This window comes from Mollisia scopiformis (assembly GCF_001500285.1).
Source record: "Mollisia scopiformis unplaced genomic scaffold LY89scaffold_14, whole genome shotgun sequence".
NCBI classification, from domain to species: domain Eukaryota; kingdom Fungi; phylum Ascomycota; class Leotiomycetes; order Helotiales; family Mollisiaceae; genus Mollisia; species Mollisia scopiformis.
Genome location: NW_017263594.1, coordinates 594444 through 611771, shown reverse-complemented (window position 1 = coordinate 611771; position 17328 = coordinate 594444). Strand labels below are relative to the sequence as shown.

Below are 17328 nucleotides of genomic sequence, written 5' to 3'. Positions count from 1 at the left end.
TAAGTGACGGTCCGACACCAACTTGATAGTCCCCGGATTCGACAGCTCCCACAAAAACGCCGTTGAAAGTAAGAAATTACAGCCACTATTCCCAAATCAATCCCCACTCTGAATTCTTGTCAGAGCGATCTTGGTGTAGAACAGCATAACGCCATAACATCCCAAAATCCCTCTGCCTCCTAAATTCCATGTTCGAGATTGCCAGGTAAACTGCTTAAACGGTGGATCTAGACCCCTCCACACCCATATCCTTTTCATTCTCGAGCAGCGGGGCGTTTTCCCCTTCATTCATCGCCACATTCGAATCCAGAACGCCGAAACTGTCAATCTTCTGGCACACCAAGATCGTAACAAAACAGGCCAAAACTCCCTGCGCGTCAAATGGTTTCACGGCAAGAAATCCCGCAGCAGTTGAAGATAGTATCGCGAGGTCCATATGCCATTTTCCAGTCGGGGAGAGCTTCTCAAGCTTCGATCTGGCGTAGTCGAGGACGTTGGAGCGTGTGAGAGACATCTTGCTGTTCGACTTGGCTGATTTTGATTATTTAACTGTCGATTTATTTGAAGGTCGATGTACTTGCTGAAAGATGTGATATCGTGTTTGTGAGAGTAAAATGTTCGGAATAAGATGAGTGTGAATGATTTTATAGAACTTGGGATGGGAACTAACTTAGTCCCCGTCACTTGATACTAGGACCAAAGTGGACAAGACAGCACCCATTGGACTAGAGCACTTGTTGAAACCTGTAGAGGTATTGGATTGTTGAATGAAACCTTCCATTGTGAAAAAAAATGTATAACATATAGCGGAATGGGAAGCAGGGGACGATATGAGCTTTAGCACTCATTGCAGTCGCAATTGTCTGCCATACACATTGTAACCTTGATGTCATCATTCGAAGGGGAAATCAGCTAACACGCATATCATACATCTATTCTGTACATAGCTTCATCCATATACTACAATCTACCAAGAGTAGTACTGTCTCTGGGCAGTAATTGGCCTATTTGGCAATTGAACCCAGACCTTCTTCTTCTGTTCTTTCTTCAAACGGTCCTCATGCAACCTAATGCGGGTCTTCTCCTCCTTCAAAACCACCGAAAGACCTAATTCCGTCAGCTTGAATAGTTAATTAATCGGAGTTGTACTCACTGGTAGTGCGATTCTTCATTAAAAAGATGTTTCCTCTCGCCCTGTGATCGGGGGTCTGTTGAAAAAGTCCTTTTCCACACCAAGCCTGGTCGACGTACAAAGTTGTTGGGTCCCGGACCTTGACACGTTTCCCATCCTTGGTTTGAATTTGGACAGGTGTAAAGTCCTGGTCCTTGATACCAAGCCCCATCCCTCTTCGGACAATGGCCTCGTTCTTTGCATGTTCAAGGTGTTCTCTGACATCCTTTGCGACCTTCTTCTTGGAGAATCGCATCTGGATGATGGCTTCCTCAACAGTCTTCCCAGCAATCTGTCGTGCTAATGGCATTAACTTCTTGACCGAAGTCTTGAAGTCGTGACTCTTCGACAAGACTACTCTCTCCTCTTTCTTCAGCTGTTGTACCCTCGTCAACCGTCCACGCTTGTGTATCTCTCTGATCACCATCTTTCGCTCCCATCTTTGTCGTCCTCGTGGATCCGGGTCTAAAGCTGCTGCCATTGCATCCGGATTCCGGACTAGCTGTTTCTGCTCAACACCTTTCTCATCTTTCGTAATGGCGGTTGGTTTCGGTCCGGCAATTTCTTCATCTTCGAAAATAGAAGATTCTGCAAGATCACCACGAGTGGGAGGTTGGACTTTTGGCTTTTTCTTGAGGTATTCTTCGGTCAAAGGGTTTTGTGGCCTTCTGGTTGCATCTGGAAGTTCATTTCTGCGTGACCAATCCCAGAAAGCAGTTCGTTTCTGTATGCATGGTGTGAGGAAGGAGAGAGGATTTTGAGGATTGATCAAGGCCGTGGCTTTTCATCAATTAGCTTCTTTCATAGCACAATGGATTGGTATAGTACTGACCAGATCGTACGACCCGCCTCGATGGCAGATGTAAGCTCATTCTTGCCAATGATACTCTTCTTCGTGATGCGTTAATGCCGTTGAAGGAAACGCGAAAATGATTCTACAGATCACGTGGGCGGTATAGACTGGCGAAAAGAACTTGAAGGTTACTAGCGCGACAGCTTCGAAATCTCAAGGTAGACATTTCATGACCGTTCATGTTCTGCATACCGTTCGTTCGTCCCGCCATTTGAAGTATTAGCTTTGAAATGGTAATCTGGTCCTCGAAAATTTTCCTTGGACAGTTATCCCTCAAGACTGTTCCGCCAGACTTCCTCCTTTCCCGAATTTCTTCCTTCCAGCAACATGTCTGATCCGGTCGGCGAAGACGGTTGGCTTGCTCTTGTCGACGAGGCAAGTAGGACTGCAGGCGATCTGGAGCAAAGAGTGGGCGTCGTGGAGTTATACAAGCGCGCGATTGCAGCTGAGCCTTGGTCAGTCAAGCTGTGGTTGGCGTATTGCGAATGGGTCTGGTCGCTTTATACAGATTGCCAAAATGGCGACGCAGGATGGCCTGAGGAGGAGCAGCTGCTTGGTCAGGAACTGTTTTCTTTGGAGACAGCATTAGATGTCTGGCAGCAAGGGGCCCAGGCTACTCAGTACAGGCTGAGCGACAGTCACGAACTCTGGAATCGGTGGATGTCGATAGAGCTAGACCAGCTTGCCAATCCTCCGAGCCCGCAGAGTCTCGAACGGATTCGAACTCTCTTCTTCGATCGATTACAAAATCCACATGCGAACTGGGAGGAGACGTCGCAGATGTTTTCCGCATTTATTTCGAAATACGATGAAGCTGCCTACGAATCAACTATGGTTCAGGTCACAAAAATGGCCAAAGGAGCGAAGGACATTTATGAAAACCACGAGGACCACGAGCTAAAATTGAGACAAGCAATCAATTCTGGCAATAATGAACTCGTCAAGCAAGAGATGAAGAATTACCTAGAGTGGGAACATGGACTGACCCTGAAGAAGACGAAGAAGGGCGCGCCTGTAAATTCACCTATATTCTGCGTTGCGCTATACGAAAGAGCACTATGCTCAACACCACTTGGCTCGGATGCAAGTGTCTGGGAGGACTACATTGTTTTTCTCTCGGACACCAAGGCCAATGTCCCTAACGCTCAGTTGCCAGCCGTCCTCCCTGTCATTCAACGAGCTACAAATCACTGCCCTTGGTCGGGATCACTTTGGGCGCGATATATTCTCTGTGCTGAGTCTGAAGGGCTTCCATTCTCTACGATGGAGCAAATCAAGCACGCTGCCACAAATACGCGCGAGCTGGACCGTGATGGCATGGCTAGTGTCGTGGATTTCTACATCGCGTGGAGCAGTTACCTAAAACGTCTAGCTATGGTCGCTGATGCAAGCGATGAAAATGTTGATGTCGCAGACATGGGACTACCTACCGCGTTGGAGGATGTTCAAACGTGGGGCAATAGACGACATGGCAAGGAGTGGAAGGGTGATCCAATGTTCCGTATCGAGCGACTCATCATTGAACATCTAACCCAGAAGAATCATGTTGAACAGGCGCGAGAATTTTGGAGGAATCTGATCAAGACTCACGATGGAAGTTATGAGTTCTGGGAACAATACTATCTGTGGGAGATGACGGTTCGACATCCAGCTGGTGGTCCAAAATTTGCTACCTCAGTTTTGTTCCAGGCAGTGAATAAGAGAGGTCTGGATTGGCCTGAAAAGATCATTGAAATATATGTTCGACACTGTCAATTGTACGAAGATGTCGATGTGCTTCTCAAAGCTATGAGTATTGTTCGCCGAGTCAGCAAAGGCGTCGCTAGAAGACGAGAGACGGAGGCAGCTGCACTTTACGCTCAACAACAGCAACAAATGGAAATCGACCAGGAAGTCCAACCAGAAGTGCCAATGGAGACTGCGACCGATTCCCCATCTAGTGCTACGAAAAGGAAACGAGAGTCGGAGGAAGTTGATGGTGCTGTCAACAAGAAGGTGAAGAGTGTAGACCAAGATGCCCTGCGGGAGCAGCATTTGAAACGAGACCGTGAGAATACCACCGTCCTAGTCACCAATTTACCCCCGGAAGTCGCTCAAACCAAAGTTAGGCAATATTTTAAGGAGTATGGACATATCAACAGTATTGCTGTGAAGTCCGAAACCGATAAGCTCTCTTCCTCCGCATTGATCGAATTCCGTACACCAGAAGAAGCACAGTCAGCTCTTCTACGAGACAACAAATACTTCGTCGACAAACAAATCCGAGTGATCCCTGGCACGGGCTTGACCCTGTTTGTCACGAATTTCCCACCCACAGCCGACGACGCCTATCTACACAAGCTCTTCAAAGATTGTGGCGAGATATTCAACATTCGCTGGCCAAGTCTTAAAGCAAACACTCATCGACGATTCTGTTATATCTCTTTCAAGACGCCAGAAGGGGCAGCAGCCGCGACGCAGCTCGATGGGCAGTCATTGGGGGGTGTTTACAAGTTGAGTGCGAAGTATTCAGATCCTGCTAACAAGAAAGACCGTGAAGGTGCTATGGCGGAAGGCCGCGAACTTCACATCACAGGCCTTGATTTCAGCATTACAGACGACCAAGTGAGAGAAGTATTCGGCAAGTACGGCAATGTGGTGAGAGTGAATATCTTGAAGAAGACGTCAGGAGAGAGCAAAGGTGCAGGCTTTGTTGCATTCGAGAAGAAAGAAGAGGCTACTGCAGCTCTTGAGCTGGATAAAACCAAGCTCAAGTCACGCATTCTCAACGTCGAAATGTCAGTGGGCAAGAATTTCAAGCCAACTGCAACAACGGTCGTTAAAGGTTCATCGGCTTCACCCGCACCAGATGGCGATTCAGCCATGTCACCATCTCCCGCTCCCGAAGGTCATCTCAACACGCATGCATTTCAAGGACCGTCGAAGACCGAGATCACGAATAGGACCATGACACTCATGAACATTCCTGACACAGTCAATGATGCTCGCATTCGCGCGATTGCTGAACCTTACGGCGAAATAGTCAAGCTCAGTTTACGACCAGATCACCAAGGGGCAATCATCGAGTATGCTGATGCGGCAGCAGCTGGTCGAGCAGCCTTGGCTCTAGAGAACCATGAGATTGCTCCTGGACGGAATCTTCGCACTGGAGGATTGAAAGACCTGTTTGCAGAGAAGGACGAGGTGAAGACAGATATGATTCAGACCGGACCAGGCAAGAAGGCTGGACCTGCTTTCATGCAACCCACCGCCCCTGTTAGACGACCTGGTCAAGGTGGTAAAAGTGGAGTTGGTCAAAAGAAAGGTCTTGGTTACTCCGTACCCAAGGCGGCACCATCGAGTGCTAGACCTTCGAACGATGGAGTCAATGATGCGAATGGAGAGAACAAGAAGCCGAAGAGCAACGCGGATTTCAAGGCCATGTTTCTCAAAGGAGGCACTGAATAGTCCTATGTATATTAGTACGAGGTTCGAGTCAAAGCATAATAATGAATTCGCTCTAGCAGACTCAAAGTTTGCCTCAAATCCTCTATCAACCCCGAATTCCCCACCGCCACCTCTTCCAGCGATATCAAATCTTGGTACAACATCCCCTTCCCGTGTGGCTGTGGCCGTTCTTTCTTATCCTAACCCCTGCCATTCCCGACGACGGCGTCATCATACAGGCGCCAATTCAGGGGTTCAAAAGCTGGCGGCTCCAATCACCGCTCGCTTTGCACCGCTTCACCTCAGCTTGAAACCCAGGAATGATTGGCCCTCACAAAACGATCAGCGACGACACAACACCACTCTGTTCTACACTCGGCAACATGCGCCGACCTCACGATTAATGAATCGATTTCATACATGGAAGATCAAGACCTGGAACCGGGGCAGCAACAGGTTTGGCGCTTGTGGTGGGGTGGGGCAGTTTGACAGCGGTTGAGGGAGGCTTGATTCATATATCTCTTTGATTGTTCCGCCTCCTGTGTGTTTGTGTTAATGTCTTCCTCACTCCTCATACAATAATAAAATCTTGCTTTTCAGAAAACCCCCCCCAACTACAAACTTTCTCAACTCATATCCACTATTTTGAATTCGGGAAACAAACTCAGCAATCATGCCTCGCTCCTCCACCCTCCCAATCTCACAACCGCACAGCCATTCCAACGGCAGCATAAAAACCATAGGCACGACCTCGATCCGGAAACCAGAGCGCTCGAAACCTTCACAAACCCATTCATTCCCTGTTCCTACACGACACTCCTCTTCTTCTCAACAGCCATATTACCTGCCTCCACCAGCCGAACGCTCAAGTTACCGGCCAAATGGTCCTAATCGCCAGAACTCGGTACAGACTAGATACATGTCCATGCTATTAGGACTTGATACCATTCCACGGCTACACAATATCTTAGCTTCATTCTTTACGTGGATATTGCTCGCTGGCTTCATCATTTTCGTAAATCCTCCCCTCTTTTCAACAGCTATCCTCAACAACTAACGTCTTTGTAGCCCGGAACATTCACCTCCCTCCAAACCAACCTCTCCACAAACCCCACCATCGACTCCTCCACCACGGCAACCGCCATCCTCCACTCCTTCAAACATCTCTCTTTGATAATCATCGGCAGCAGTAAGTAATTTTACCCTTATCTTCAATAGCATCCAACCTTCGAGCCCCTAAAATCATCATCGGGAATTGCTCATCAGCTCCCTCCTCGCTCCCCCATCCCCCTCAAACCCTATACTAACTGATCCCCAGTCTGCTGCGGCATCGGCGCCCTCGGCATGATCTGGCTCTGGCACGCGCATTCCAACAACTACGTCTGGCTCCTAAACCGGATCTTCCTCCCGGGCTGCCTGAACTCCTTCGCTGGTCTGATCAGCACGTTGATTAACGTGTACAGCCAGCAAGGCGGCGCGTGGAGCGTCACGGCGGAGGTGACGGCGATTGTGACGGGAGCCGCGATGGCGGTTACGGGGGTTTTGTTTGGGGTGTATAATTTCTGGGTGTTGGAACGGGTTAAGAAGAGTCATGGGAGGGAGATGGAGAGGGAGGGGTTGGGAGGTGGGCATGCGAAGGAGGGGTTGGTGGAGAAGATGGGGAGGAAGGCGCATGAGCCTGCGTTGGAGCCGGGGAGTGTTGTTTGATTTCCTTGCGTTGGTTTGGGGGTTTGGGTTTGAGCGTTATGAATTTATGAATGACTAGAATGTGTGGATAGACGACAATCATTTGTGTGTACCACAAATTGTTATTGCAGTGATTTATTCAATGCCCTATCTTGACTTCTATGCAAGTATAACTCCAAACACCATGTCCAAGCCTGAACTCCGACCATGCGCTACTTAATAGCTTACTCGAACTTCCCACCACCCAGTAGTCCTCCCACTGCTTTTGCTCGGACCTGAGCTCCTTTCACTAGCTTTTGCTCTCTTCTACCTTGTCTCTTCGCGACAGCTGCTCTCCTCTCGCTTTCTCTTGCGAAGTAATTGATTCCGCTTCCTTTTCCTCCACCTCTTCTCACACCCTCACTTCCTGTGCCTCCCGCCATTCGTTCCGTAGCCGACATTCCACCACTGGCGCCGGAACTGGTTGATGATGTGATGCTACTGTTCGTGGTAGCACGTCTCAACAAAGGCGGTACCTTGAATCCAGATGTGGCAGACGAGACTGTGAAGGCAAGTTTGGTGCTGTTGGATATTGTACTTGATGACTGTCGCTTCAGGGAGATGCGGTCGATAATAGAAACGTTTGTCCTTCGGAGAGCGAATGGATCTCGGTTCTCTTTCTCTTTCACCTTCCCAGAGCCCAGGTCGTTCTCATCCTCTATCTCCAAGGCATCGTCAGAGTCAGAGCCATAATCTGTAGGTGGAATCACAGCATTTGGCTCTTCAATGAGACTAGACAACGACTCTCTGATTTCGGAAAGATTCGTGGGCTTCTTTGCTGGTTTAGTTCTTCGGAGATGAGGTGGTGGCCTATTTTCAGCTTCTCCAGCATCGTCTGAGCGCTTTCGTTTTGGCGGCCCCATTTCAGTCGGCTGGCTGTCTGGCACAACTAGTTGTGAGCCCTCGGCTTGAGATTGTGACTGCGAATCGGTATTCTCCTCTTGCTCCGCAAAATCGTCTAAGAAGTCCATTTCGTCTTCACTGCCACGATCCTCGATAGCTCGCAGAAATGCTTGTCTCTTGGGGTTCTCGGCAATCTTGCCAATTCTCTCGTCAGCCAAAAGTGCTTTACGCATCTTGGCAAACTCCTTGCGCTTTCTTCTCTTCTTTGCTTCTCCTCCATCGTCGGAATCAGAGAGATCAAGGTCGGCTCCTCGTTTACGTCGGAGCATGCCATTAGTGATGTCTTTGAAAAGTTTCTCGACTTGCTTTTCATCATTCGCTCTCTCGCGGTCACTGCAGAGATATGTTAGATTTCGTCCGGAAGGTGATTTGTGAAACTTACGCATAGAACGCCGCCAACTTGCTCTCATCGGCATCCTTTCCAGCAGCATCGTCAATCATTTCTTTAACAAAGGCATCTTCTTCGCCTCCACTCTCATCATCGCTAGCACCACCCAAGCCAGCATACTCATCCTCAGATTCTTCAGCTTGATCGTGAACCATTTCCTTTGCTTTGCTTTGCTTCTTGTCAAACTCGTCAACCACGACCTTCTTCTTGGAAGCCTTGCGCATCACATCAAATGCATTCGCATCGAGACTGAATTCTTCCTCGTCAATATCCAATCCACCCGGCTCCCCAGCATCCTCTTCATCCGAAAATTCTGCTACTTGGGGAGCTCTTCGACGAAGTTTTCCTTTCTTCTTCACAATAGGAGTTTCTTCCAATGTCTCGGGGAGATCTGTCGGTTCAAGAATGACAGTTTCTACCGTCGAAGGCGGTACAGCATATCGTCCTTTAATTGGAGTTCTGTCCTGGAAGCCCATATCTTGAGTGGCATCGAACTGTGACATTTGAGTATCCTGTAGAGTGTCGAATCCTTGAATTTGTGATTGAGAAAAGTGCAAATCAATGGCTTGAGTTTGTGTTGGCTGTGATTCTGGTATGTGACTGGCTTGTGAAGGGCTGATGCCATCGACCTCCTGGGTATCTTCTGACATTGTCGGTATGAAAGGTGGTAGCTCGGGAGCCGCAAAACCTTTGAAGAAGGCCATTGAGTCCTGATTGGCGTTAAATTGAGGCGAAGTAGGTCTGGGAAGGTCTTGTGTCGAGTCATAAGAGTCCATTTGACTCTCATCCATGGTACCAGCAAAGATCTGTGTGAGGCCAAGACCAGCAGGTCCAGCTACTGTGAGTCCTGGAATGAAGGTCTTCGTAGCTGATCGAAGTACAGAATTTGGAGCCATGGGTGAGTCCGTCTTAGGAGGCAGAGGGAAGTCGAATTGAGTAAAGATGGAGGAGTTTTCCTCTTGCTCCTCATTCTCATCTTCATCATCAGAGATGATATTGAGCTTTCTTGTTCTGCGATTCGCAGGCAACTGCTCTTCTTCCTCCTCTTCATCAACAACATTAGTCTCTTCGTTCTCGGCCATCTCTTCGTCGGCAGATACATCAGCATCGGCTTCGTCGTCATCCGTATCTGATGCCTCGTTGTCGAACATCGGATTAGCAGCTGCAGTCTCTCTCTCCTCATCGTCAACCTCCATCGCGTCTTCATCTTCCTCATCAGCACCACTTTCCTCGCCAGCGTCCTCTCCCGATTCATTCTCGGCCTCGTCGTCTGAGCCAGACAGAGATAATTCTTCGTCCGGGACATTCTTGGTCTCCTCCCAATCCTCATCGTCACTGCTATCACCAAGAGGATCCACTTCGCCATTATCTTTGCGCTCCTTCTTAGCTGCAGCCTTTTCACGCTTGGCAAGCTCGTCTTGCTCACGTCTGGCAGCAGCGAGAATATCATCGACGTCGACCATTTCCTTCTCTCGTTCTTCGGCTGTCTGAATGATGATGCCTTTATCTCTTAATACCTGCAACCTCTCTTCTCGTTCTCGTGCTGCTTGCTGTCTTGCACGTTGGTGCAAGGTCATCTCTAGCTCTGTGGTGGTAATGGAGGGTTTCTTATTGCGTCCAGAACTCTGTTTCCCAGGCGATCCAAGGTGAGCAAGCATGAGCAAGGTATGGAGCGAGGCCGACTCTCTTGACTGCTTAGCTGGAACATTTTCGAACAAGGCATCAAGCTTCTTTTTGAGCTTGGGTGTCTTTGCAGCGACAATCTCAAGATCACTATCCGAATCATCCAACAGTGAGATTGTTCTGTCAGCAGCCTTTGGTGGTCGAATTCGAATTGGTCGTTGAGTAAACAAGGGCTTCTTTGGAACCTCAATCTCCTCGACAGGTTCTTCTGTTGCTTTTCCCTTTCCTTTGTCCAATCGCCGTGGAGGTGAGGAAGCTAAAGCTGCCTCTAACGACGGCATTTCAACGTCAACATCTTCGGCCACCTCAGGTAACGGTGTTTCGAATACATTTGTAGCTTCTTTCTCTGTAAGGCCAGGAGAAGCTGGTGAGGTTGGTGGTGTATCCTTGGTCTCCATATCTGAGTGAGGAGCTGCGGAACTTGAACTGGTGGGGCGCACAAGATCTTCCGCACCTTCCTCCTGCTTGCTACTTCTAAAATTGAACTTGGCAAATAAGCTGGCCTTGGTGATCTTCTTCTTAGTGACAGCTTGATGTGCCAATTGTTGGTTCCGAGCGAGACGCTGGGATTCTCGATTTATCTCCTCAATTGCTTTTTTGCTGGCCTTTCGTGTCGGTCGAGAGTGCTGTGTGAGTCGTCGTCCACCTTCAACATCACTATCGTCATCATCATCCTCCTGCAACATCTCTGTATATCTTTTGCGCTCTGCGGCTTTCTTGGCTTTTTCCTTTGCAGCTTCTGCATCTCGAGCTTCGCGTTCTTGTCTCTTCTTTACCACAAGAGCCATGAAACGATCATCCTGTACTGGATTCTCTGGCAGATCTTCCGAGTCTGATCCATCACGAGTAGGACTGGTGGATCCATGTTTCGAGGGCGAAACGAACAAGCCGGGCGACGAAGGGCCTTTCGCTGGGCTGGACTTGGGAGTCTCTCGACGACCTTGTCGAATCTTTCGTTTCCGTGGTACAACTGGAGCATCGTTCTCCTCATCCTCGTTGTCGTTCTCGGTGTTGGCATTTGGAGTAGGTGACTTGCTCTTAGCAAACAGTTTCCGTACTCTCTCACGCGCGTCTGCTGGCGCGATATCCTCCTCTGAACTATTTTGCTCGGCTTGCATTCGAGCTGCCATTCGCCCCTTTGGTCGTACAATCTCTTCATCCTCCGAGCTGGTCTCTGCACCTGCCGTAGCTTTTGCAGTTATATCCTCGAAGCTCTTGATAGCTTTGGTTGGCGTCAATGATTTCGAAGCAGACACCAAATTGCTTTCCGTAGCTCCAGAAATATTCTCCTCATCCGAATCATCTTCCAAGGAAGCCAACAAAGCTTTAACCTTAGAATTGGGTGTCAATTGAGCTGGAGAAGCCGAGCCAGCTTCACTCGGTACCAGCGAAGATTCTCGTGTGGAAGCCATTGTGACTTCGTAAAAAGTATGGATACTCGCAAGTCGATACAATATCCAATGGCAATATCAAAGAATCATATCGAAGAAATACTCATGGTTGTCGAAGTGTAAAGCTTCAAGAGGTTGGGGAAGTGGTTTCAATAGAACGCGTTATTTCGACGCGAAGCGCGTTTGTTTTAGAGCCCCACTTTTCCTTTTGCTGCATCCACCCCCACCTTCCTTCTCCCTACGCTAAGCGAGCGACGGGCAGGCTGACGACGTATCTCCGCTCAAGTGACCAAATCTTGTGAGACATTTGCAACCTTATGAAAGTCCCATTTGGGCATCCTCTGCTCCTTCATTCTTATACATATTCTTAATTCGAGATTGCATACAATAAGCAAATTGGATCCGGTCATAGCTTGCTTACGCATTTGCTTCGAACCATTCAGTACCTCAGGTCCGCCGCGGAACCTCGTCCCGTCCCGCTCACATCCTCTTGGCTCCCGCAGATATCAAAATGGCTTTCACTCAAATCCGACGCTTACACGCAAACAATGTTGCTGTCCTTCGAAGTTCTCCTCTGTCCGAGATCTCCGGATCATTAGGAGATTTAGGAACACTCCTTCCACTCATGATAGCTCTAGCAGTCAACAACTCAATATCTCTCTCCACAACCCTAGTCTTCTCGGGACTCTGGAATATCTTCACAGGAGTAGCTTTTGGCATACCATTACCAGTGCAACCCATGAAGGTAAGTGAGAGCAGGTCGAGCCTATAAGAAGTCACGTGTATTAACCTGTCAACCAGGCCGTTGCAGCGGTAGCCATAGCCCGTAAATTCACAATCGAAGAGACCATTTCAGCAGGCTTCACTACATCCGGCTTCGTCTTCATATTCAGCATAACCGGCCTCCTTCGCTGGTTCACCCACGTCATCCCAACTCCAGTAGTAAAAGGGATACAAGTAGGAGCCGGCCTCTCCCTCGTCCTCTCAGCCGGAATCTCACTCCTCCAGCCCCTAGGCTGGACGACCCCCAACCCATTCGACAACCTCCTCTGGGCCCTCTCGGCCTTCATCTTCCTCCTCCTCACCCAAAAACTGCCCAAGATCCCCTACGCCCTAATAATTTTCCTCCTCGGCCTCATCCTCTCCCTCGTCATCGCCGGCCCTCACTCATTACCCTCCTTCCGATTCTGGCATCCACGCACCTATCTCCCCACGTGGCCCGCCTTCCAATCCGGCGCCCTAAACGCAGGACTTGGCCAAATTCCCCTCACGACCTTAAACTCCATCATAGCCGTCTCCTACCTATCCTCTGATCTGCTGCCCCACCTCCCCACCCCGTCCGTAACACGCATCGGCATCTCCGTCGCGCTCATGAACCTCGTTGGCGGTTGGTTTGGCGCCATGCCCGTATGCCACGGCTCCGGCGGCCTCGCAGCACAATACCGCTTCGGCGCCCGCAGCGGCGCATCGATCATCATTCTCGGAGCCTTCAAAATCCTCTTAGGCTTATTCTTCGGAGAATCGCTGGTCTCGCTGCTAAAAGCGTACCCGAAAGGGCTCCTCGGCATCATGGTCCTCGCCGCTGGGCTGGAACTCGCGAAAGTGGGCGAGAGTCTGAATAACGGGGCAAGGGACCTGTGGGAGGTTTCCGAGGGCAACGGGAAGCGGCAGAGGGAGGTGGGGGAGGAGGAGCGGATGGAGCGGTGGACGGTGATGTTTATGACGATTGGCGGATTGCTGGCTTTCAAGAATGATGGGGTGGGGTTTTTGGCGGGCATGTTGAGTTGGGCGTTTTATCGGGGTGCGGATTTGCGGGGGTGGGTTAGAGGGGTGTGGGAGAGTTGGAGGGGGCAGAGGAACGAGACGGAGGAGTGGAGGGCGGTGAGGATGGATGGGAGTGGGAGGGGAAGTAGTAGGGATGGGGCTAGGAGGACGAGGCAGGCGACGACGGTAGAGGAGGAAGAGGCGCTTTTGTCTGAGAGTTAGGTTTGGACGGAGAATGAATAATGAATGAATGACAATGTTCCATCTGAAATCCCAGGTTGAACGAATGTGCCACAACGACATATTTTTTTGCTAGTCCATAGGACGGCAATGGAAATTATGTTGCATGTCACTCCAATGTCTGTCTAGCAGAGAGTAGATAGTGCGGCAATAGCTTCCAAATCTGGCTCGGACATTGAGAACTATCCAAAATGTCCTTCTCTTACTAGGCAGTGATTTTACTCTACTTATAATGCTCAAACTCACTATGGCCATTCCCAACATTGACACAAATTGGGTAAACATCGAATTAACAGGCATTTATTTCACTGCTCGCTTAGCGACTCAAAAAGGGGGCGACATCTGTATACTAGCAAACCCCGCAACAACCAATCTCCAAACTCATAATGCATGCAAATTTCTGTTGCCTGATCTCAACGCCTCAATTCAACCCTCCACCCACAACATCCTTAACGCACGGAATAACCCTCCAACACCACCCACACCAACTCCTCGCCAACCCCTCCTGCTCCCGAACCAAAAACTTCCCCGCATCCTTCTCAATCTCAAACTCCGGCACACAACAACCCACCTTCACCATCCTCACCAACTTCGTCTTCACCCTGCCCCCAATACCCTCGATCTCATGTCTCGCATACCCAGGCCCCATCTGGCTCGGCGTCCCATTCCTCACAATGCCACTACTCCGCGGACTCGACGACGGAGAGGCATTATTGCTATCCCTAGCATCTTCCGCGTCACAATCGACCTCTGACTCGACTTCCTTGGCCGCAACGCACTCTCGGCCTCGACCGCAGGGCACACCACGATTCCCTTCGCCGATGCCGACGCCGAGGCCGCCGAGCGAGGGCAGGTAGCGCGTTCGCCATTTCCAGATGCTTTCGTACTCGACGTCTGAGCTGCGGAGACTGCGGCCGCAGGGTTGGCAGAGCCAGACGCTGTCAGGACAGGTGCAGATTTCGCGGTTTAAGGTCTCTGCGCTTAGTGGTGTGGGGTCATGGGTCGAGGAAGTAGGGTGGACGAGTGAGGAGAGGGGTTTGCGGGAACAGGCCGTGCAGATTCGACGGTGGCGGTGGCGGAGGAGGATAGGTGCTGGAGGTTTGATTGTGCAGTTCTGGTCGTGTTAGTCTTGGTCTTGATGGAAAGATGAACTACTCACTCTGCAAACAACACGATTGCATCTCCTGCACTGTCCGACTAGATCACGAGCGCAGTCCCCGAATTTGCCGGCGCCGGTTCCCAAAGCTTCTCTGCCGCCCTCGACAAAGTACCAGTCTGCGGCGCGGGCTCGATACCTGAAAGTATGTTCTGGGTCTGGCTCGATGTCTTCGTTCTCGCAGTGGAGCGTGGAAATGATGAGTTGGTTGCGGAATTGGAGTAGGTTCGCGCGGACTTGGCGGCATGTGAGAGACAGGGCATCGATGGTGTTCAAGTCGATGTGGGAGGCAATTGAGGCGATGATTCTAATTAAGCATCATGTCAGCACTCTACTATTCGAATGGAAGACAGTGAGAGTAGGCAGAGCTATCTGCCTAGCTGGAAGGTATTGATATAGGTAAGATGAATGAAACGTACGGGTAGCATCCCATGGCCTGGGTGACCGCCTTCGTCTTATTGGGATTCTCCCTCCCGTCATCCTCCCCATCCTGCCCCCGCAGACTCAACCCTCTCAACAAAGCCGCATTGCCATGTTGCTGCTGCATAAACCAGTGATTCCTGACCTGTTCTGGCGGTTCATTCTCATCCTCAAGGTCCAGAAACACGACCATGATGGCTCGCGGAACAATTCGAACTCAACGCCAGAGAAGAAGAAGAAACTGGAAGAGAAAATAAACGAGAGGAGGAAATATAGCGGCCCATTGAAGCTGCTTTGCAGCGAGCGTAATTAATGGGAGTGAGTGAATATAAAAGAAAGAGGAGGAGAGAGTGAGAGAGCTGAGTTGTTGCACGCCCTAGCCATGCAATGGTATCGCGAGACCCCACTTTTGCGGGGTGCGCTTACTGGGGATTGGTTGGATGGTGGGGCTTGGTGAGAGGAGCATTCTTGTGGGCCATTAGGTGATAATTCCCTCATGATCATGGAAATAGACTCATTGTACTCGATTGTAAGGTATTGCAACTAATTTTGAGGATACTTTTGAGTAAGTTGCGGTGGGGAAATTCCCCACGCAGAGCCTAATAAGACCAAGACCCGCCTGTGCTCAGTCTTAGAACCATAACCACTAAAGTATATGACACTAAAATAAGCTTCTCCGTAACACCTTGCCTTGTGATCAAAGAATAGTTGTCGTCACTTTGATTTCCCAATTTCCATCAACTCTTTGCGATAGCTCGGTCTGATTTTCTTAGTAAATTCTCTAATGTCTTGCACGAGGACATCGGGATTTTCCCAGGAAGCAAAATGGCCTCCTTTCTCGTGCTCCTGCCAGTACACAAAGTTACTCGCAACATCAACTTCTGCCCACCAGCGTGGAATTATCATGACATCTACGACGTTGTTAGTCTGGTTCAACTCTGGTGTTTCTTTCTCTTTTCCTGCTCACCTTTCGGAAACACCGATGCTCCGAAATCAACCTTAGATGAGATAGGAGTAGACAGTGTTTCTTTCTGCGCTTCCATTTTCTTCCCTTTGGTATTCTTGTAGATTTGCGCATGTCCTGAATGGCCTGGGATGAGGTACATCTGCTAAGGTGAGTTTTAAGCTCTTTACTAGTTGGACGAACGATTCTTACCATGGCCCAGGTGATGGTGTCCTCCTCACTCCATTCAAAGCCGTCATCGATCAAGCATTCCATCTTATCTCTCAACCACGCAGCCATTGCTATTGGCGAGTCAATCAATCCATAGGATAGAGTCTGTGGCTTTGTGCCTTGGATCTCCAAATACCCTGTTGTAAAACATTAGCCAAATCCCAGCTCAAAACAATACTACCTACCAGATTCTTCACTCGTCCACCACTTAATCCTCCCCAAACCACTCGCATCTTTATTCGACGTATCCTGCCTCGCAGCCCAGAACATGAAGTAGGTGAACGTCAACGGATTCTTCCAAAAACTCGGCATACCAGCAAACAGCAAATTCACATGAATAGCCAAACAACTCTCGGGATACATCAGCCCAATATGCCGAGCCACGATAGACCCCCAATCGCCCCCTTGCGCCATATACTTCGTATACCCCAGCGCCAACATGAGTTTCTGATCTACCGCCGCCATGTTCTTAATACTAAACTCATTCCCCCTCGGACAGCTCGAGAACGTAAACCCCGGCAACGAAGGCGCAACAACATGATACGCCTGCTGCTCGTGATCCTTCGGCTCGGTCAAGAGATCAATAATCTTACTAACCTCCAGAAAGCTTCCGGGCCAGCCATGCTGGAACAGAAGCGGGATAGCATCTTCTCGCGACGAACGGTGGTGCACGAAGTGGATGGTGAGATCTTCGCCGCCTTCGCTAATGGGGAGGGTGAACATTTTCAGGTGCCCGTTAATCCGGGCTTCTACGGCTCGCCAGTCGTATTTTTTCTCCCAGTACTCGCGGATCTGTTCGACGACGGCGGGTGGGATGCCGTCGGACCAGGCTTCTGAGGCGGGGAGGGAGAGGCCTGGTGGGATGCGGGCTGTTGATACGCGTTGGTGGATGAAGGAGAGGAGGTCGTCTGAGACGGCGATTTTGAAGGGTGTTGGTTTCGACATTTTTGATTCTAGAATTCAATTGAGTGGAATTTGAGATTTATAATTGAGAAGAAAATATAAAATGAAGAGGTCAAAAGTCGAGCTTTAAG

At 49.7% G+C, this 17328-nt stretch overlaps 7 protein-coding genes across 7 annotated transcripts; 3 read left to right on the top strand and 4 right to left on the bottom strand.

Moving 5' to 3' along the window:
- Positions 1 to 839: 839 nt before the first annotated feature.
- Positions 840 to 2071, bottom strand: LY89DRAFT_685746 (putative 54S ribosomal protein L22, mitochondrial). The gene is made up of 3 exons (XM_018215142.1): positions 2004 to 2071; positions 1154 to 1951; positions 840 to 1107 (listed from the first exon to the last, which is right to left on the bottom strand). Exons 1-3 carry the CDS (start codon positions 2041 to 2043, stop codon positions 968 to 970), a joined length of 978 nt encoding a protein of 325 aa, XP_018070163.1. The 5' UTR covers positions 2044 to 2071; the 3' UTR covers positions 840 to 967.
- Positions 2072 to 2351: 280 nt separating this feature from the next.
- LY89DRAFT_587100 (uncharacterized protein) lies at positions 2352 to 5471 on the top strand (the record flags this gene model as incomplete). Its single annotated transcript, XM_018209405.1, has 2 exons — positions 2352 to 3621; positions 3730 to 5471. 2 exons carry the CDS (start codon positions 2352 to 2354, stop codon positions 5469 to 5471), a joined length of 3012 nt encoding a protein of 1003 aa, XP_018070162.1.
- A 667-nt stretch (positions 5472 to 6138) lies between these two features.
- Positions 6139 to 6926, top strand: LY89DRAFT_558395 (uncharacterized protein; the record flags this gene model as incomplete). Its single annotated transcript, XM_018208415.1, has 3 exons — positions 6139 to 6465; positions 6519 to 6639; positions 6769 to 6926. Coding segments are annotated over 3 exons (606 nt in total), but the record flags the coding sequence as incomplete, so codon positions are not given.
- A 337-nt stretch (positions 6927 to 7263) lies between these two features.
- On the bottom strand, positions 7264 to 11672 carry LY89DRAFT_647814 (uncharacterized protein). Its single transcript, XM_018211975.1, has 2 exons — positions 8461 to 11672; positions 7264 to 8411 (listed from the first exon to the last, which is right to left on the bottom strand). The coding sequence occupies exons 1-2, from the start codon at positions 11559 to 11561 to the stop codon at positions 7361 to 7363; spliced, it is 4152 nt and encodes a 1383-aa protein (XP_018070160.1). The 5' UTR covers positions 11562 to 11672; the 3' UTR covers positions 7264 to 7360.
- A 170-nt stretch (positions 11673 to 11842) lies between these two features.
- LY89DRAFT_707939 (uncharacterized protein) lies at positions 11843 to 13526 on the top strand (the record flags this gene model as incomplete). Its single annotated transcript, XM_018217646.1, has 3 exons — positions 11843 to 12285; positions 12342 to 13421; positions 13482 to 13526. The coding sequence occupies exons 1-3, from the start codon at positions 12052 to 12054 to the stop codon at positions 13524 to 13526; spliced, it is 1359 nt and encodes a 452-aa protein (XP_018070159.1). The 5' UTR covers positions 11843 to 12051.
- Positions 13527 to 13801: 275 nt separating this feature from the next.
- LY89DRAFT_647809 (uncharacterized protein) lies at positions 13802 to 15484 on the bottom strand. Its single transcript, XM_018211974.1, has 3 exons — positions 15120 to 15484; positions 14704 to 15007; positions 13802 to 14658 (listed from the first exon to the last, which is right to left on the bottom strand). Exons 1-3 carry the CDS (start codon positions 15311 to 15313, stop codon positions 13966 to 13968), a joined length of 1191 nt encoding a protein of 396 aa, XP_018070158.1. The 5' UTR covers positions 15314 to 15484; the 3' UTR covers positions 13802 to 13965.
- A 149-nt stretch (positions 15485 to 15633) lies between these two features.
- On the bottom strand, positions 15634 to 17319 carry LY89DRAFT_719510 (alpha/beta-hydrolase). Its single transcript, XM_018218499.1, has 4 exons — positions 16480 to 17319; positions 16277 to 16431; positions 16088 to 16226; positions 15634 to 16031 (listed from the first exon to the last, which is right to left on the bottom strand). Exons 1-4 carry the CDS (start codon positions 17237 to 17239, stop codon positions 15835 to 15837), a joined length of 1251 nt encoding a protein of 416 aa, XP_018070157.1. The 5' UTR covers positions 17240 to 17319; the 3' UTR covers positions 15634 to 15834.
- Positions 17320 to 17328: the final 9 nt, after the last annotated feature.

Excerpts from the sequence above, each read along its gene's own strand:
- LY89DRAFT_719510 (XM_018218499.1), bottom strand. The coding sequence starts at position 17,239 with ATGTCGAAACCAACACCCTTCAAAATCGCCGTCTCAGACGACCTCCTC. Across the intron at positions 16,432-16,479 it reads GTGGACGAGTGAAGAATCTG|GGTATTTGGAGATCCAAGGC; the intron begins GTAGGTAGTATT and ends GTTTTACAACAG. Across the intron at positions 16,032-16,087 it reads AGCATCGGTGTTTCCGAAAG|ATGTCATGATAATTCCACGC; the intron begins GTGAGCAGGAAA and ends ACAACGTCGTAG.
- LY89DRAFT_647809 (XM_018211974.1), bottom strand. The coding sequence starts at position 15,313 with ATGGTCGTGTTTCTGGACCTTGAGGATGAGAATGAACCGCCAGAACAG. Across the intron at positions 15,008-15,119 it reads CAGGCCATGGGATGCTACCC|AATCATCGCCTCAATTGCCT; the intron begins GTACGTTTCATT and ends ATGCTTAATTAG. Across the intron at positions 14,659-14,703 it reads GCAATCGTGTTGTTTGCAGA|AACTGCACAATCAAACCTCC; the intron begins GTGAGTAGTTCA and ends TAACACGACCAG.
- LY89DRAFT_647814 (XM_018211975.1), bottom strand. The coding sequence starts at position 11,561 with ATGGCTTCCACACGAGAATCTTCGCTGGTACCGAGTGAAGCTGGCTCG. Across the intron at positions 8,412-8,460 it reads AAGTTGGCGGCGTTCTATGC|TGACCGCGAGAGAGCGAATG; the intron begins GTAAGTTTCACA and ends ATATCTCTGCAG.
- LY89DRAFT_685746 (XM_018215142.1), bottom strand. The coding sequence starts at position 2,043 with ATGAGCTTACATCTGCCATCGAGGCGGGTCGTACGATCTG. Across the intron at positions 1,952-2,003 it reads GAGGCGGGTCGTACGATCTG|CCACGGCCTTGATCAATCCT; the intron begins GTCAGTACTATA and ends ATTGATGAAAAG. Across the intron at positions 1,108-1,153 it reads AATGAAGAATCGCACTACCA|GTCTTTCGGTGGTTTTGAAG; the intron begins GTGAGTACAACT and ends TGACGGAATTAG.